This window comes from Schistocerca serialis, chromosome 2, assembly GCF_023864345.2.
Source record: "Schistocerca serialis cubense isolate TAMUIC-IGC-003099 chromosome 2, iqSchSeri2.2, whole genome shotgun sequence".
NCBI lineage: Eukaryota > Metazoa > Arthropoda > Insecta > Orthoptera > Acrididae > Schistocerca > Schistocerca serialis.
Window position 1 is genome coordinate 863507317 of NC_064639.1, and position 20957 is coordinate 863528273.

At 36.6% G+C, this 20957-nt stretch overlaps 1 protein-coding gene across 1 annotated transcript in view; it reads left to right on the forward strand.

Moving 5' to 3' along the window:
• LOC126458169 (exostosin-3-like) overlaps positions 1-20957 on the forward strand; it is a 258000-nt gene that overhangs the window by 218893 nt on the left and 18150 nt on the right. The window contains exon 10 of the mRNA XM_050095036.1: positions 5215-5363. Coding sequence (XP_049950993.1) covers positions 5215-5363 — 149 coding nt within the window. The remainder of the gene's footprint in view (positions 1-5214; positions 5364-20957) is intronic.

A 20957-nucleotide genomic window follows, 5' to 3' on the forward strand; every position in this document is an offset into this window, starting at 1 on the left:
GAATTCCAAACTGCATTAGGATCCACTTCAAGTACTATGACAGTTAGGCGGAAGGTGAGAAAACTTGGATTTTATGTTCGAGTGGCTGCTCATAAGCCAGACATCAGGTCGGTAATTGCCAAACGACGCCTCGCTTGGTGTTAGGAGCGTAAACACTGGACGATTGAACAGTGGAAAAACGTTGTGTGGAATGACGAATTACGGTACACCTTGTGGCCATCCGATGGCAGGTTATGGGTTATGGTGAATACCCGGTGAAACGTCATCTGCCAGCGTGTGTAGTGCCAACAGTAAAATTCGGAGGCTGTGGCGTTGCGGTGTGGTCGTGTTTTTCATGAAGGGGGCTTGCATCCATTGTTGTTTTGGTGGCACTATCACAGCACAGGCCTACATTGATGTTTTAAGCACCTTCTTGCTTCCCACTGTTGAAGATCAATTCGGGGATGGCGATTGCATCATTCAACACGACGGAGCACCTGTTCACAATTCACGGCGTGTGGCGGAGTGGTTACACAACGATAACGTCCCTTTAATGGACTAGCCTGCACAGAGTCCTGACCTGAATCCAATAGAACACTTATGGGACGTTTTGAAACTCTGACTTCGTGCCATGCCTCACCAATCGACATCGATACCTCCCCTCAGTGCAGCACTCCATGAAGAATGGGTTGCCATTCCCCAAGAAACCTTCCAGCACTAGAGTGAACGTATGCCTGTTAGAGTGGAAGATGTCATCAAGGCTGAGAGTGGCAACACCATATTAAATTTCAACATTACTGATGGAGGACGCCAAGAACTTGTAAGTCATTTTCAGCCAGGTGTCCGGATACTTTTGGTCACATAGTGTACATATTTTCATGTTGATCATTGCTATATGAACGCTACCAGGACAGTCTTTGATGGTAAAAGCGAGATATTTAACTGTTTAGAACGTTTCGAAGCAGCAGCGAACCGACAGCGACAGTTTAATCGCTGGCAGCCAGAGAGCGAGTCTACATTCTTCTTCAGTGAGTGCGCCGACACAAGGGACACGGCGCACTTGCTTATTCACATATAGTTGCCTTCTTGTTGGTTGTGTGAGTGTTTGCAGTTTATAGTTTTTGTTGCTCACTTCACACCTGCAAAAGACGATCAAAGCAGAACTTCAATTGACCGAGATATGTACGAACATTTATTCATGTGCATCACTTAAGTTGATTTCATTGTAGACGTAGCTCTAACGTGTGAAGACCAAGAATTATAGACGTAAGCTTCGATCTAGAGTCACGGAACACGACATTGCATTCTGCCCAACGGAAGATCAGAAATGTGATGTTGGTGTTCGAATAACGGAAAATGAGCAGTGGTGCACATTTCTGTTAATCCCAGCAGAAGAGTTGAGCTTCAGTAGAATAACGCTGGAAAGGCGAACACAAAAGAAGAGTCTTGAGCCCAGCAGTTTTATGATAGTGTAAACAGTGGATGGATGGCGATCTTCTGCAAACAGAATATATTACTATCTCTGAATGTGCGGAAGCATTGGAGTCACCTGCTTGGCCTGAAAATCCTGGAGTAACATATGGTGAAACAAGTATAAAAACCCTGTGTCAGCGTTTTCGTCTTCCAGAGAGATGGATGCTTATAGGGGTTCGAAATCATTTTACGGAGAAGAAAATGCCAGCATCCTCCATTCCTCTTCTCAAAGCAGTGAAATGTGTTCCCATATTTACTAAGGAATGTGAACGTGGGTTTCCGCTGCATCCTGCTACAGTCAGCAGTCTGATGTTCATTAAATTTCTTGGTCCTTCACTCCAGTTGTTTCAGCCTATGGGTCACTTATGCTCTTGCTATATGAAATGCAGTCATCTTGCTACTGATACCAACAGTAAAGTAGGAAGGCTTGACGCCTACAGCAGTCATGACTTGATGTCAGTTTTGAAACTGTTATAATGCTACCTAATGTTAATTACAATGTAGTTTTATAGTGAAATAAATAATCAGCTATGCTGAAAACTTCATTAATTGTCGCTGTATTATATCTAGTGTGAGAGTTCACTCAAATATTCTTTTAGAAAAAGAACACTGAATGTCATAATATTTAAGCTTCGTATAGGGCAATAGAGTGAACTGCACAATCAAAAGCTTTTAACGAGTCACCAATAAGACTAGGTCGCAGTAGCTCCTCGATTAAATTTTGTATAATATAATTTGTGAACTGAGAAGTGACATTTTCTATGGAGAAACCCCTTTAAAATCCAAATTGAGACAGACTAAGTATTTTGTTCAGAGATAGCTGTGTTACAATTTTAGCATGAACCATCTTTTCCCACGCCTTCAGCAAAGAGGTAAGCAGTGAAAATATGATGATGAATTGTAAAAATTCGAAACTGGATCGATTTCAGCCAAATTTGGTACAAATACTATGTATTGTCTCAAAAAAGTTCTGCGGTACGAATCACCCCCCCCTCCGCCACCTCCCCATTTGTGTGGGGTGAGAATGAAAATTGGATGACACTGGAGACAGACAGAGCGAGAGGGAGGAAAAGGATGTGGGCACAAAAATGGCGTATGAGGAAATGGACATAGACAGAGTATGGTGATGGAGAGAGACTATGGGGATGAGGAAACTGACAGTGTGTGGGGAGAGGATAAGATGGACAGAGAGCATTAGGAGAAGGAAACAGGGAGAGAGAAAGGAGGAGGACATGGACAGAGACTAGGCAAGGAGGAGGTGGACAGAGAGAAGACTGAGGAGAAGGTGTGCTGACAGATTTGGGAGGGGGAGGTTAGAGAGAGGGGTGACGTGGAGAGGGACAGAGAGAGATGTTGCAATGTATCTGATGTATACATATACCTGTATCCATGTATGTATGTTAAATATTCCTTATCTCGTACTACGTTTTCTCAGTTCATGCAGTAAAAGTGTTACATTAGGCAGGACGTTTTAATTTATTACTTCTTTACTACTAACTGTTTGCAAGACATATCCCACACAGCAGCCACATAAACCACCGAATGTACCTGCAAAAGTGTATGATTCTGTGACACATAGTTCAGTAATTATGACATCGTGAACATTGAGAACCATGAGAAACCAGTTTACTTTAAAGTGGGACACATATTATGCAGACTACACCCACCCAATGTTTGATAATGGGAGCACTTAGTGACTTCCAACAAACTTCCATTATAGTTTCAAACCTCTTCTAATCTCTTTTTTGCTTACATATTCAAGGTCAAATATGTAACATGTAAACTCATTTATAAAGTAATCAGAAGTCTGAGGCTGTTTCACACATGCGGCTTCGATTTGTTAAAGGCTCTGGAGTTAACTGGATTTACTGTCTGAAGAGATACACAATGGAAACAATTTCAACCAAATTTGTTATGTAAATGGTTTACTGTTGTGTGCAGATGAGCTGAGCCAGAGGTAAAATGCTAGTTAATATCTGTCCTGGTACCTTTATAGGAAAGTTCTCTGACAGCAGCTTTTAATGGAGTTAATAATATATATATATATATATATATATATATATATATATATATATATATATATAAAATTAAAAAGGGGAAAAATTCCTAGTATATTTGATTGATATATTATTATCATGTTTCGCCAAGTACTGATGGAAAACACAGTTAATCATTTATATATGACATTGGTGTAACATTTTGCTTGTATTTTATTGCTTTATCTCTTGAGCTGTCCATACCAGTTTTCAGAGATACTTGTAGGTAGTGATTATTAAGTATGTTGGCTACCTAACTGCTATCATTTATTATTAAGCTCTTTTCCTTTATAACAAACTTCGATTCGTTTTTATCTATTTCCCATAGTGTATTTAATTTTATTACCTGCATTATTAATTTTGGGCATTAAAAGTGACATTTTCCAATTCGTTATGTGTCAACGACATTAATAAATCTACAGGCTAGGCACTCACTAATACCTGCAAGTAAGCAACTGATACTGAAGGACTACGTTGGTTTATACCTCACTTTATCCATCATAATGGAAACAATCATATTTCATTGTAGGTGGCAATGTCTCGCTGAATCCAATGCCACTACATCTGTCTGATTTTGTTACCTGGACAGCAGTATGTCCTGTATATGGTGAAGTCAGCTGTGGATACTGTGAGAAGCTAGGAGGCATACAGAAATCTGATAACTTGTGCACCAACAACATGTACTACAACAAATTGGTTTCTTACCAAAATGTTGCTGCAGGTAGTTCAGGTATTGACTCGTGGAATATTCCCAGTTCAGTTTTTGGTGCAATACCCAGAATCACTCCACTGGTAAATATTTCCATTGAAAGAAGTATGGTCCAACAACGTTTTGTGATGTTAAAGCACATAATTCTGTAATTTTCTGAGAATACTGAGATGTTTAATCAATTTCCTTTCACATAGTACATCCACAAATTGTGTAGATATTCTTGTTCACAAAATTCCTTAGATGAACTTTTGCGCCAGCACCCATGAACCGTTCTTTTGTAGAGGACACTTCATTGCCACGCGTATCATGATGTCTCCCTCTATACTGAATCTACTTCCTAAGGTTCTTGCTGCACCAACTGCAGTCTGAATGCATAGTTGTCTACCCTTGCAACAAAATTAAGAAACAGACAACAACTGTGTGCTTTGTAAGGGGGCAATCTTTTACTGTTATCTCCTTTGGCTACTTGTTTTTCTTCAGAAGCAAAGCGCTACAGTTTCTCATTGTGCTTCCGCAATGAAACTGAACAAGAAGCACAGACGTTAATGAAATGAAGACGCGTTCTGGAGGAGATGTAGTCAAATCCTTCTGTGACTAGTGTGATGTAAGCTTTTTGTCTATTTTCTGTAACATTGGGGGAAAAGCTCCTAGAATGATCCCTTAGCGAGACCTGACGCTTTCTTCTCCGCTCTTGTCCAGCTGAGGTAGTTCAGCGTTTCTAAGAACCTCAAAGCGAACAAAAAGTTACACTGTAAACTATGTATCATTTGGAGAAAGAAGAACAAGCAAATGTAATTACTTAACTCATAGGAGACCCTGTTTTTGTGCCCCAGATAAGTGTAAGACACCAAGTATTTTCCTTTAGATGTCTAACTTACAAACTTTTTATTTCAGTTTCTTGATAATCATCTCTGTTACTTACCATATTCTTTGTTGCTTGTTAATGTGTTTAGTGGTTGTTACTGACGACCACATATCATTTCACCATACTTGTTATAAATTGTTTATTTATAGGTGCCGCATTTTTTCACAAATACTACTCATACCTTTACACGTATTGGCTACCTCAGGCAATAAGAGACAAAGTGGATGAATATACGAATTGTGAGGATATTGCTATGAATTTCCTAGTTTCTCACATCACTAGAAAGCCTCCCGTCAAAGTAAGTAATATTGACCCAAAGTATTCAATTTTCGGTAGTGATTTTGTTTTACTTGTTATCGACTACGAAGTCACTGGTAGTCATACCTTGTAATTTTAAATGCTTGTAATGGGTGTTTGATTGATTGTGAAAAAATCAGTTGCTGTTAACAGTGTTGTCCTAATTCAAATGAACATTGTAAACCATGACAACAACAACAAGAAATAAAGAAGCAAACATTCGTGAGAACTGAAAGATGGCAGCATGTAAACAGTGAAATAAACACTGACCTTTCACACGTGATATTACTGTCTTGTTGTTGTTGTGGTCTTCAGTCCAGAGACTTGTTTGATACAGCTCTCCATGCTACTATATCCTGTTCAAGCTTCTTCATCTCCCAGTACCTACTGCAACCTACATCCTTCTGAATCCGTTTAGTTTATTCATCTCTTGGTGTCATTCTACGACATTTACCCTCCACACTGCCCTCCAATACTAAATTGGTGATCCCTTCATGCCTCAGAACATGTCCTACCAACCGATCCCTTCTTCTAGTCAAGTTGTGCCACAAATTTCTCTTCTCTCCGGTTCTGTTCAGTACCTCATCATTTGATATGTGATCTACCCATCTAATCTTCAGCAAGCTTCTGTAGCACCACATTTCGAAAGCTTCTATTCTCTTCTTGTCCAAACAATTTATCGTCCATGTTTCACTTCCATACATGGCTATACTCCATACAAATACTTTCAGAAACGACTTCCTGACACTTAAATCTATACTCGATGTTAACAAATTTCCATCCTTCAGAAACTCTTTCCTAGCCATTACCAGTCTACATTTTATATCCTCTCTACCTCGACCATCATCAGTTATTTTGCTCCCCAAAGAGCAAAACTCATTTACTACTTTAAGTGTCTTATTTCCTAATATAATCCCCTCGGTGTCACCTGACTTAATTCGACTACATTCCATTATCCTTGTTTTGCTTTTGTTGATGTTCATCTTATGCCTTCCTTTCAAGACACTGTCCATTCCGTTCAACTGCTCTTTCAAGTCCTTACTCTCTTATGTTCGTCGTTATCCCAAGACAACTGTAACAGCTTTTAATTCAGATTTATCATGGAGTCAAGCCAACCTATATGATTATCTATCGATTGAAGACGTCCACGAACCATCATTCGTCGATCCCAATATTTTTTTCTAGAATGCATTGTCTCTTTCACACTGACACGTGGCGAAATCTCTTCAATCAGTATTTAAGGACAAATGCTGTCTTAAGGATTCGCCATCTGTCGTAATTTTAGAGGCAATGAATTTTAGTTGCTGTGGTATTGTACCTGTGTATTAAAGACACTAATGTTCTGCCATTACATTTTTTACACAGATCGTATCTTTTTTTCTTAATTTACTTCCTTTCAGAAATATTTTTGTATTAGGATTATCATCACCGTTCTTATCCTACTATTTCACTTTGGGCTATCTCCCTTTCACAATAATGTCAGTTCTAAAGTAGGAATTCAGTTATTTTAGTTTGTGACAGTCACAGATATTTGCTATATCATATAATTTTTAATGATGTGTTTTATATGATACGTTTGACAGTGCTCCTTTCCAAAATAGGCACACCTGTTAAATATGGAGTTGCAAAAGTATGAAATCACTAATCTTTTGGCATAGAGTTATTATCTTCAGTGAATACACAACAGTATACCACATACATCCAATGTACAACGTTGTATGACTTCACGTTATCGTGGCTGAAGATAAACTCAACTGAATGTTATTACAAGCCACTTTATTTCATTACAACAAATTATGTCACAAATAACGACCGTAGGCACCATCCGCAATGACGGTGCCTCTGGCCAAGCGGTGATGTTGGCCAATCTTCTGAGAGCAATACCTGTGTAGGAAATTCGTTTTGCCCTTGTATCTGCTCCCACTCGTACATGGGACAAAGTAGGAGAACGTGACGACCTACAGTATTTAACACTATGTATTAAAAATTGAACTTTATTAACATTTATGTGGCAAATGTTCCTTGCCACATATCGTGTTCCCATCTCTGAGGCAGTGCATACTATAATACCAAGCTATCAGTGCATCCCCCTTCCCAGTGTTATGCCATATTGGTGGAATCCAGCCATATACTTACGTTCTGTTACTTACAGAGACTTAGATCAAACTAAATACAATAATTATTTTCTTATAAATGAAACTTAGATATAAACTGAAAGTTGATTAATGCAAACTAGTACACAAATAATAAACACTTCATTTAGCTACTATTTTATATAAAAGTGGTTATATTAATATGTACTGTCATGAATTCTTTCCGTGCCTTCACACATTTCACTTAGTGGCTTAACCTATCTCCAGAAGCCTAAAATCAATCAGAATATGAGCCCCAATAAATATATATAATCACAAATTCATACAATGGATCTGATTGATTATGATGAATACTATTAATAGTGCATAACAATGTCTCATTGTGACAGGTGTTAATTCTCTAAATATTTGCTGTTCCAGTTTACAGCATTGTATTCACTTATTTCGACAATGTCCTCACAAATGAATAGGGTAGTAAGAATTACATTCAAATGTTTTGTGTTTTTGTGGTACACTATCTGACATGTTCCACACCGATAGGAATAATCCTTTTTTTGGGTCTATGGATCGAAAGCTGAATCTAATCTAATCTAATCTATGTTAGCTACAGTCCTTTCCAAAAGATTGATCACAGCAGGATTGACGTGTGCTAAAGGTACTATGTTCCACTCATTAATTAAGAGATAGAAGCATTAATTCAGAAGACTTGGTTTGTTAGGAAACACAGTTCACAGACATAACAATTTGTAAGTTCCACAATAACTAACATCAGCCATGTTGCTCCATTGCTGCCAACTTAATTCTAAAAGACTATCACATAAAATACACCCTGACCCTGCCACCGGCGTCACTACTAAAACTATATATAGACAGTCTCTGTAAGTCCATCTTCTTATAGATGGCGCATTAAAACGCTGGAACCGGTTGCCAAATAAAATAAGATTGAAAACTGATGGCTGAAACTTGTTTAATTTGACATCCCCAATATATAGACATGTCTCTCCCCACCAGTTTAGAGGATATGAGGTCAAAGGAAAAATAAACAGGTAAAAATACTGTATATACTTTATAGTGGACGTAAGGTTCCTGGTGGCAAGCAGTATTTAAACCCAATATACTTTCAATACAAAACAGACTTTCACTTGCATATTAAATTCAGTCTGAATGTATACAAGTGGTCCAACTAAAACATTGATATTTCTTTACATATTACACGAATATGTAATAAAATATGGGGTTTCCTCTTTAAAAATACGCATTTGATATCCGTTTCACTTATGAAAGCGCCATCTAGTGGGCCAACCATAGCGCCATCTGGTTTCCCCCTTCATGCTTGACAAGTTTCGTTCTTTGCAGGTTTTTCGTTTGACGCTTATTTCTTGAGATATTTGGCCTGGTCACTATCAATGGACCACCCTATATACATATACAATCCTCCTAAATTATGTACCTATTTATTTATTAGTTACTTGAACATCTGTCACTGTCAGATAACTGTTAGTGTTATATTATTTAGTTTTTTCTGTAGAAGAAGTTTTTATCTCTTTTTCTTTGAATGAATTAATATTCCTCGTATCCATTTTGTCCTGGGACTTTAATGCTGATAATTACAGCTTTAACTTACAAACGAAGTTTTTTGTCATATTGTTATTGGTAGAAAAGGCAATGTTGCAGTTGTATTTATTACGAAGAGGGCGTTGGATCTGATAGGAGATGGGCCCCAAGAAAGGAACAGAAAAATATTTTTTGGGTTACATTCAATGGTAGAATGCGCATTTCGTGGTCTCACAGTAGCATTCTCGCTTCCCGCGCACGGGATCTCAGGTTCGATTCTTGGCAGGGTCAGGGATTTTTCCTGTGTCGAGATGACTGGGTGTTGGTGTGTCGTCTTCATCATCATCATTCATCCCCATTACGGTCGAAGGAAGTCAATGGCAAACCACCTCCGCTAGGACCTTGCCTAGTCGGCGGTGAGGGCCTCCCGCATAGTCATCCACGCTCCTCGGAGTATGGGACATCACCATCATCATCAATGATAGAACTGCCGAGCGTAGTAACTCTCTTAACAGTTTCCTTTTTTAGGATGCCAGATTCACACTCGTTATTAACTGCTATCATTTTGAGTAATTTTATTTCATCGATGAATTTTTCTTTCGAAAGTGAAATAGAAGGAGCTCGGTGAATAGCAGAGTGGAACAATATGCTTTGTGAGATTTTGGATGCATAGAAGACGCATTTACGATCTGATCAGTATATGTTTCTTTACGAAAAATATTGAATGTGGTTTTATTTTCTTCCATTATAAGCGTCAAGTCAAGAAAGTTTAATTCGTGGGCCTCGTTTTCAAGTTCTATGGTGAAAGACTTTTCTCATAAAGTTCATTGAAGAGATTAAAAATACGCTCAATGCTGTCAGCAGGTCCCTTGCAGATGACTAAAATATCATCAACATATCTTAAGTAGGAGAGAATGCCTAGTGCTGTAACTGAAAAACAGTTGAAAAACTTATCTTCTAGAGAGTTGATGAAAATATCGGCAAGAATACCAGCTAAAAGATTTCCCGTAGCGAGACCATCGGATTGCTAGTACGACATTAAATTCAAAATAGTTGTGCTTGACTACGACTGTGATGAGATTCATGAAATAAGTGTTTTGTTCATATGAAAAATCTTTTTTTAAAAATGACTTAATTTTTTTCTACGATTGTACTTCCTCTGCAGGGACATTAGTACAAAGATTTTTGATGCCTAATGAAAATAACTTGGTGTCTGAACTGCATTCTAAATCTTTTATTTTATGGACTAAGGCTTGACTATTGGGGATGGAATAATTGTTCTCGAAAATGAACGATTTTTTCAGAGTTTCATGTAGAAATTTCGTCAAATCATGGTATGCGCTATTCATACAATTAGATATCAGCCGTATCGGATGGTTAGGTTTGTGTATTTTAAATTGACCGAAGTTTGGAGGCTGAGGGTCCATATTAGTAAGCATTTTCTTCTGAAAAGGTTTGATTAGATTTTGGGTTATTCATGGCTGACCACACTTCCTTTCGTAGTTCTGGAGTCAGATCCTCATGCAGTTCCGAAATATTATTTTCCCTAAAAAAATCTAAGGTTTTGGAAATATACTCAGACTTGTAGGCAATAATTAAAGAGCAACCTTTGTCAGACTTAGTTATTAGAACATCTGCTTCTTTAAGGTTATTATTAAAGAAATTAACCAGTTTTCTGTCGTTATGCACAATATTATGAAGAGTGGCTGTATTTTTACTGGGAACGTTAGCTACATCATACCCAATTTTAGTTTGACAGGAATTAGCTATTTTTTTACAATCAAGACCAATTTTTAGATCGACAAGCATTTTTTCTATCATTTTTTTGTCTGACAAGTTGGGCGTGACATTGTACTTCAGCTCTTTTTCAAGCAGGACAGTTTCATTCTGTGTAAAAGTAATGTTAGTTTTATTTAGAATTCTTTCATAAAATATGTGACTGCTTTTCTAAAATGTATTTTGAGGACATTTTCCACCAGGAAACAGACAAAAAGTTTCTTTTCATGCTTGAGCATTATGCCTTGTTTGCAAATTTCTAAATATTTATCAATCTGTATCCATAAATAGTCCAGGCTGAAATTATAATTAATATGAAAGATATTTGTGAGTTCTAAATACGGATAATATGCCTCTTCATTCAGAATATCACTTTTAGCATACAGCTTTTTAACATTATCAGAAATGAGATTTTTAATGATAGGCATAAAGAACTTGGGATCTTTCTTACAAGTAGCAAAATTAATATAGGCTTTCGCATAAGTAGGGACTAGTCCCATTTTTCACATTGCTTATTATACTGAATGGCCATACTTGTACTTAATAGTTTCTTCTTTAGATCTTTATATTTAGAGGCAACCTTAGATGCTTGGGCAGGCAAAAATTGCAAATTTTTAAACATGGCTGCTTGATTCAGTGACGGTTTATAAATCAGAGTTGAAATAAATGAGCACTCAGTCACAATTTTTAGTCTTTTCACCAGGTTTCAACACTTCTAAGAGTGCCTTCATCAGAATTTAAATGTTTAAAGGGGTGTATAACACAATTACAAATTATTGGGAAAAGAAATTTTTTTATATGAAAGTGTAAGTACTGAGTAACAATACAAGACAGAGACAGTACTTACATGTCATGTATAAAATAAATAACAGGCAGAAGGGCTCTAGTCACAAATTTTTTAAAGAAAGAATGCATGAAGGTGAGCCACTATCGGCTGCTCACATATCTCGTGCTTCAGACTGAGGCACCTGCATTAACAACTGCGGGCAGATCAACATTTCACCGAGAGTGCCATCTAGTAACCACAAGTACAACTTGACTAATTAACATTCAAGTGTAGACAGATGAATATTGTGATGAACATTATTAAGTACATGAGGTAAAAGGCAATATTTTGCTTAACAGTGACAGATAAAGTAACATTTTGTCTACATCAGAGCTTAGAAGTACAGTTTGAAGTATAAAAAATCACTATAGAAAATACAAAAAGGGCTGAATGACATAGCCTGGAGAAAACGATATAACATGAAATACAGCCAATAAACCACTTAATAAAAGAAAAATATGAGTTGACTTAGATGGAAGAAAACGTTTTGGTAACTGCATGAGGAGACCTGTAATTAAATGTCAGGTAATGGCTTCATATCGTTGAATAAATTTTAATTACGAAACTGCAGCTGCTCATTGAGAATTAGGCTATCATTTCGAAATAGATGTTTAAAAATCTCTAATTCTTCAATGCTGAAATCTGATTTCCTAACGAACATTCCTTGGCACAGCCTCCAATAACAGGTCCTATACATTTTATTGGAAGATCAAGTATGCAGAACCAGTTAGCTTCAGTGGAAGCAGGTGTGCATGCATTACATTCCTAAACTGAAATCGAAGTAGATCAGAAACGGTGTGTTTGCAGACATGTGTTCGTAGTCAAAACATTATGTAGTCACTCCCCTATATAAGTTTGGGAATTACCAAACGCCCTGTATTGCAAAGTAGTCAGATGTGAGACATCTACTGATGTTATTAGCTGTAGCTGCCTGAAGAGGATACAATCGGACATACTTACACTAGCATTCTAATACCACAAAAATAAACGTTAGTCTCCATTCCCTTTTCATAGGGGCCTATATAAATCAACAACAATTAAATCTCATAATCATCTAGGGATTAACTGGTACCATATAAACATGAATGGTAGAAGCACGCCCTTCACTCTTTGACAAATATTGTACTGCCTAATTTTAGCTTTAACCAAGTTACCCATATTTCTACAACAATAACATTTATTCATTTGTGTCAAGCATTTCTTTATCCCAAAATTACCATATCCATCATGAATATGTCTTATTAGATATTCAACAGTGCGACCCAGTACACATACCCTCCACCACTTTTCATTTAATTTACTTTTCCAGAAAAGAATTTCCTTATGTGGTAATCAGTGGTCTTGTTTCTCTCATGGTAACTTTCTCTCTTTCACAGCCTTTATTACCCTTTCAAAGATTGGTCTGTAACTTGTTCCTTCACAGCGGTATCAGGTAAGGTTTTTGTTTGTGCTTGTCAACTGCGATTTTATAATCTACATTTGGAAACCCCTTCCTCCTTCATCTGTAGGGGGTTTCTCTTTTAAACTGACTAGCTGCCGGGAAAATTCCATGGCCATTATATTTTAGCTACTTTTCATGAGGGATATCTTGAAATCAAATTTATGCAGAAATAAGATTCATTACGTCAGCCTTCGAAGTAATAGCTTACTATTATTTGAGAATGTTAATGCTTTGTGGTCTGTATAAATTATGATTTTCCACACACGAACCAAAGCCGCTTTCTCTATGACTGAATATTATGTCATCTTTATCTAACACACTACCAGCAAAAGCAATACTTCTGTGATCATTCATGCGGTTTTCAAACACTCCTTGGAATAACTCACATGCAGTACCATAACATGAAGCATTAGTGGACGTTTTGAATACGTCCTCCATTTCAGTTGGATGTAAAACATGTACATTGAATCACTCAACCCTTAATTTAATAAACTTTCACTCTCTTGGAAACACCACTTCAAATTAGCATTCTGCTGCAGAAGTCCTATCAAATCAGGATGTCAAATATTCATAACAGGTAAATATCTTCTGTAGGACCATACCATCCCAACAACTCACTTGAGCTGTTTCTTATGTCACAAGTATGCACACTTTGCCGTAGCTTCTACCTTTTCAGGATCACGTCTAATACCTGTAGGACTGACAATGTGCCCTAAATATATTACCTCTACAGTTCCGAAAGTCACTTTACTGAGTTTTACAATGATCCCTTTTACAAGAAAGTTTTGTAATATCTTCTATGATACAGTATGTGTTCCAACTAATTTTCAGTTCTGCCATTACGTTGTTTGCATGCAAAATTAACTTCTGCAACAGTTGTGGCCCTACATTTTGATCTAATGCTCTTAAAAACACTGACATACACTTTCAAACCGAAGAGACCAACTTTAAAACAATACGACGTCCTTTAAGAAAGGAGTGCAGTTACAGGCCTTGAACTAGGATGTAGGGGCACCTGCCAGTACGTGACAGTCTCCTCAAGCAGCTTATACATTTGATGCCTTCTAGTTTTCCTAAGATCTCTACAAACGTACTGGTTGGTCTCTTTCCACCTAGAAGTACCGATTTAAAATACTAGCATTAATAACTACCTAAATATTACAGGAGACACGGGCTACTTGTTATACTTTTTTCGAAAGCTCATATATCTCAAACCAAACCATGTATACATGAGGGACAAATTCCAAACGTAAGCACATCATTTTAACTTCAGAAAACTATATTTGTCCCAGTTACGACTACAGATTATTAAACTCTGTATTAAATTTGTCGTTAATTTGCATAATGTAACAACTTGCCCCAGAATGGCATATATTGTTACACTCTACAGGGTTCATTTTTACATAATTAAAGTGAAATATCTTTTGGCTCTATAGCACACATTCACTTAATCAGTAATCTTAATGCAAGAGAAACGATTTTAGATTGTAATAAAGCATCTACACTACTGGCCATCAGAATTGCTACACCACATAGATGACATGCTACAGGCACGAAATTTAACCCACAGGAAGAAGATGCTGTGATATGCAAATGATTAGATTTTCAGAGCATTTACCCAAGGTTGGCCCCGGTGGCGACACTTACAACGTGCTGACATGAGGAAAGTTTCCAACCGATTTCTCGTACACAATCGACCGGCGTTGCCTGGTGAAACGTTGTTGTGATGCCTCGTGTAAGGAGGAGAAATGCGTACCATAACGTTTCCGACTTTGATAAAGGTCGGATTGTAGCCTATCGCGATTGCGGTTTATCGTATCGCGACATTGTTGCTCGCATAGGTTGACATCCAATGACTGTTAGCAGAATATGGAATCGGTGGTTTCAGGAGGGTAATACGGATCGCCGTGCTGGATCCCAACGACCTCGTATCACTAGCAGTCGAGATGACAGGCATCTTATCCGCATGGCTGTAACGGATCGTGCAGCCACGTCTCGATCCCTGAGTCAACAGATGGGGACGTTTGCAAGACAACAACCATCTACACGAACAGTTCGACGACGTTTGCAGCAGCATGGACTATCAGCTCGGAGACCATGGCTGCAGTTACCCTTGATGCTGGATCACAGACAGGAGCGCCTGCGATGGTGTACTCCACGACGAACCTGGGTGCACGAATGGCAAAACGTCATTTTTTCGGATGAATCCAGGTTCTGTTTACTGCATCATGATGGTCGCATCCGTGTTTAGCGACGTCGCAGTGAACGCACATTGGAAGCGTGTATTCGTCATCGCCATACTGGCATATCACCCAGTGTGATGGTATCAGGTGCCATTGGTTACATGTCTCGGTCACTTCTTGTTGGCACTGACAGCACTTTGAACAGTGGACGTTACATTTCAGATGTGTTACGACCCGTGGCTCTACCCTTCAATCGATCCTTGCGAAACCATACATTTCAGCAGGATAATGCACGACCGCATGTTGCAGGTCCTGTACGGGCCTTTCTGGATACAGAAAATTATCGATTACTGCCCTGGCCAGCACATTCTCCAGATCTCTCGCCAATTGAAAACGTCTGGTCAATGGTGACCGAGCAACTGGCTCGTCACAATACGCCAGTCACTACTCTTAATGAACTGTGGTATCGTGTTGAAGCTGCATTGGCAGCTGTAACTGTACACGCCATCCAAGCTCTGTTTGACTCAATGCCCAGGCGTATCAAGGCCGTTATTACGGCCAGAGGTGGTTGTTCGGTGTACTGATTTCTCAGGATCTGTGCACCCAAATTGCGTGAAAAGGTAGTCACATGTCAGGTCCAGTATAATATATCCGCGCAATGAATACGAGTTCATCATCTGCATTTCTTCTTGGTGTAGTAATTTTAATGGCCAGTAGTGTAATATGGTGATATGAACACCTTACTGATAGTGACATACAGAATAATTACTAAGTCATCCTTTTCTATATCTACATCTACATTCACACTTTGCAAACCACACTCAAGTGCCTGGAAGATGGCCTATCGAACCACATTCACAATAGTTCTCTATTATTCCACTCTCGAAAAGCTTGCGAAAAAAACCTGTATCTTTCTGTGCCAGCTCTGATTTGCCTTATTTTATCAAAATGGTCGTTTCGTCGTTTTCCCTATGTGGGTCGGTGTCAACAAAATACTTTCGCATTCAGAGAAGAAAGTTGGTGACTGAAATTTTGTGAGAAGATACTGCCACAAAGAAAAGCCCCTTTGTTTCAATTACATGTACCCCAAATCCTCTGTCATCTGAGTAACACTCTCTCCCCTATTTCGTGATAATATAAAATGTGCAGCCCTTCTCTGCACTTTCTCGGTGTACTCAATTAATCCTATTTGGTAAGGATCCTACACCAAGCAGCAGTACTGCGAAAGAAGATGGACAAGCATATTACAGGCCGTCTCTTTAGTAGATCTGTTACATTTTCTAAGTGTCCTGCTAATAAAAAGCAGTGTTTGGTTTGCCTTCCTCACAACATTTTCTGTGTGTTCTTTCCAATGTAAGTTATTTGTAATTCTAATTGCTAGGTAATTAGTTGAACTTACCACCTCTAGATTTGACTTATTTATCGTGTAACCGAAATTTTAAAGATCCCTTTTAACATTCCTGTAGATGACCTCACATTTGTCATTAATTAGGGTCAACTGCAGTTTTTGCTCCCTACAAAATTCGTTTTCTGTAATGTTTTTTGCAGTTTGTTGATAAACGACAGCATCATCTGTAAACAACCTAAGACAGCTGCTTAGATCGTCTCCTAAATCATTTATATACATAAGGAGCAGCAGAGGGCCTATAACACTACCATGTGGAACGCCAGAAATCACTTTTATTTTACTCAATGACTTTCCATCAATTACTACAAATTTTGACCTCTCTGAGAGGAAATCACGAATCTAGTCGCATAACTGAGACGATATTTCTTAAGCACACATACGTCAAAAGCCTTTTGAAAATACAGAAATACAGAATCAATTTGAAATTCCTTGTCAATAGCAGTCAACAAGTTGTGTGTGAGTTGTAAGTGGGTCACCTGATCGCACTAGGAGATTTTTACGGAACAAAGCCAACCTAACCACAAAATTTAATATTTTATTAGTAAAAAGTGAAAATAAGAAAATAATAAATCATTATCAAACAGTTCTAAACTTTTCATTCCATCTGAAAGAAATCCCCAGAGGGAATTTTTCAACTTCTCTATTTTCTCAGCTTTTCATCCTTCGAGGTTTTTTCCAAATCTTTTTAGCGACTTCCTAACAGCTGCTCTTCTTCTACATCTGTCACCTGTAGCGCTCCTTCAGCAGAGTCTTTATGTTTGATGATCGCCATTGCTTGGGTGGGCTGCCTACTCCTGTTCTGGGGCAATCAGGAGCACAGGCAGTCGTTTGCAGTTTTGTATGTGTAGTTGGTATTTTGACAGACTAAACTGGTTCAAATTTAGTCACTTTCGTCTGTTTATTTTGAGTGTAAATAAATTATTTTCTGCACATTTCCATGACCCAGCCCTTTTGGATTTGTGGTTTTCACAGACTTGAGATTAAGTGACGAAAGTTAAAGTCTTCTATCTCGAAAAATTTCTAAGTCCCAGATGTGTGTTTACAGGAAGTATTTTCTGGAAAATTGTTTTTACCATAATATTTTTATTTTTAAGGATAATTGAATTCTGATTGCATTTTTGAATCGGACATTACCACTGAAAAGCTGCTACCCACAGTACACGAAAGTAAGTTGGGCTGCATAACTCCCAGGGGCTAGAGCAAAATATTGATTGTTAATGTCTCAGAAAAACGTTAGCTGATTCTAAAAATTCAAATTGCCAGCATAATCTACGTAACAAATGCTACTCAGAAAAAAATATAGTGAAAAAATTAAATATCATCTTCTTATTGGAATACTAAATTTTTCAGATATTGTTTCTTCATAGTTTCTTAAACTGTTTCAGGAACGTATATAAGCCTAAAGTTAACGCTCTATAAACTTCTTTAAATTTTTTATTCGTTCATATAATTAAAAATTTTCATTCAAAATTCTATGCTGAGCATCCTATGCTAAATTTTTTGCACCACACATGAGTATGTAGGCAATCGTATCATTTGGAACTTTATCATTAAAAGTTGCAACTAATTTCATTGTAGTTTTCTGTGTGGCTAACATATCATTCTCATAGACAGATTTATAACACAGATAGAATAATTTTCAATAAAACTGAATGTAATCACATTAACATCACCAATAAATTGTGTGACTTTCTTAAAATCAAGGAAAGCATCATAAGCTTTCAAAAATTTATTTGGTGGGTCTAGATTCCATAGTTCGTGAGGAAATATTCCATTTCTCCCATTTTTACATAGATATTTTGTAATTTAACATGATCAGATAAAGAAGAATCAGGTAACTTATTATTTTTTCTTTTTGTCTGGAAAACGACAAATACAAAATATGGTATATCAATTTCAAATAATTATAATCGTTACTGATATCTAGTTCAAAATTTCTGATTCTACTTAATCCAACAATATCTTTTGTTTGTTGTTCAAAAAATATATGAGAATATTTGTATTTTTTAGTCTTTCTTGCTCTAACTGGAGTGAATACCTCAGGCACATGCATTTCCATCGATTCTACAAAAATTTTACCTTCTTTTGGATAAGTATCTCATACTTCAACACAGCATCATTTTTATCAGCCCCTCTAAGAATAATATCTCGAGCACTTCGTCTCCAAGTAAAAATTACTGTTAATCGCCTTCCCAAATCACTTCTTTATAACCTCTGAAAAAACACCAAACAAATGTTTTGGAAAAATTACTTCGTTTTTCTTACTTTTTATTATTTCATTATTAATGGTATCACCTTTCATGGTCAACTCATGAACTAGAGTTGAAGTCAATTGAATAAGGATAGATGAAGAAATGCATGGGTATTCCATGCTACACATAGTATTATTTCCTTTCTTTATTGTGATAACATCAAACAGCTTTGCAACTAAGTCATCAATTAAATTTTTATTGGATTTTCCAACATATTTTGGACAATCTGTACCATTAGTACCAGTATACTGAAGTTCATATACAGCTGAGCATGATTACGATGAACTCAGTCACCTCCAATATTTATACTAATTTCTGTGTTCTTGCTGGGGAGATTTAGGCTAGTTTCAGTATTCTCATTCACAGGGAACAAGTAAAACTGGTAGCTCTAAACTTTTTTCATCATTTATAAAGATAAAATTTGTTAAGACATTTATAAAACAGCTGTTAGATAAGCACCATTAAAGTCAATCAAATCATCATTCTCATCAGTTACAGTAATTTCAGAACCTTCAGTAGTTTCAAACACTGGAATAATGTGGGTCAGGAATTATTTTGCCTCCAAGTTCAGCATTTTCTCGACGATCAGCATTTTCTCGATGATCAGTTTGTTTCACAAACTTTCCATTGGCTAGATTAAAATTTATATTAATTATTTCGAATGGAATAGTTTAAGGAACAACATAAGCAACAGTCTTTCCATTATCTTAAACAATTTGGTTGCTAAATTTGTAAAGACTTTCAATACTATCTTTATATCTATGTATAATTTTACATCATTTGCAAAGATTGCTGGTTTCAAAACTTTATCAGCTTTAATGATTATGTTAGGTTTTCTCAAATGAATAAATTTCTCTATGTTTTTTAAACTAAGCTGACTCACAGGAGTCTCTATTCTTTCTCTGTCACAATACAGTTTATTATTTTTCAATGTAATATTTGGAGGTAAAAGACAAATAAAAAATGAACCAGTGCATCATTACTAAAGCTATATCATATAGGTATGGTTAATCTTTTCTTGATAACAGATGATTTATCACTCAACTGAAATAATATACTGACTATTAATAAAAATATTATTAAATAAATGACTGATGAGCTTTCACCAAATGCTATTTAATATTCAGTCATAGGAAAACTACATGAATGATTGACAATTATATTCTTGCTCCAGAATAATTTAACTGGAAAATAGTTAGTAATTTGTTCATTTATTCTAAATGTTTGGATCAACCAAAATATTAGGAATTTATATAAGTGTGTAAAGAAATTGAATATAAGAATACTGAGCAGATTACTGTTTTCATTGATAATAATGATGATAAATGTGAACTAGATAAATGTGAACATAATTCTGTTGATGTTTCAGATGACTTCATTATTGAAAATAAAGATGTAATTAGAGAACATTTTACTACAGTTAGAAATAAACCAATAGATTGTTTTTATTCAGTTCAAAGCTAGTCAAAAATACCAAAAAATAGACACTACAATTTTTAAATATTTTGAGACAGGATAACACACATTTAAATCACATCTATCAGAATTTGTTGATGGTGAGTTCAAGTATGACGATTTTAAAGAAATATGTAGCAAATGTTGCAATGATCAATATTGACTTTTTACAATTGACATAACTAGGAAACGAGGTGAAGGTAAATTCAGAGATAAAATACAACATTTCATAAACATTAACCAAGAAGGTTAAATATAACATAAACATTAAACAAGGAGGTTAAAGATAATGTAAGCATTAAACATAACACTGAACATAAACATAAATGTTTAATTTGAACAGTGAACAATAAACATAAATAATTTCTTAATGTTTTTCATCTCTATGAAATAGGACAGTAATGTAACAATTAAGAAAGGAATTTACAAAGTGGAAAAAACAGTCGAGAACAGAATATGAAAAACATAAGGAAGATCAACCTATTATCGGTGCTATTGATCATGTTAAACAAGGCATCGAAGCATTATGTGATAATGTGTTAAAATCAATTGAAAAAATAGAGAAATTTAATGAGGAATGGTTCCTTATCACCATGAAGGAAATTAT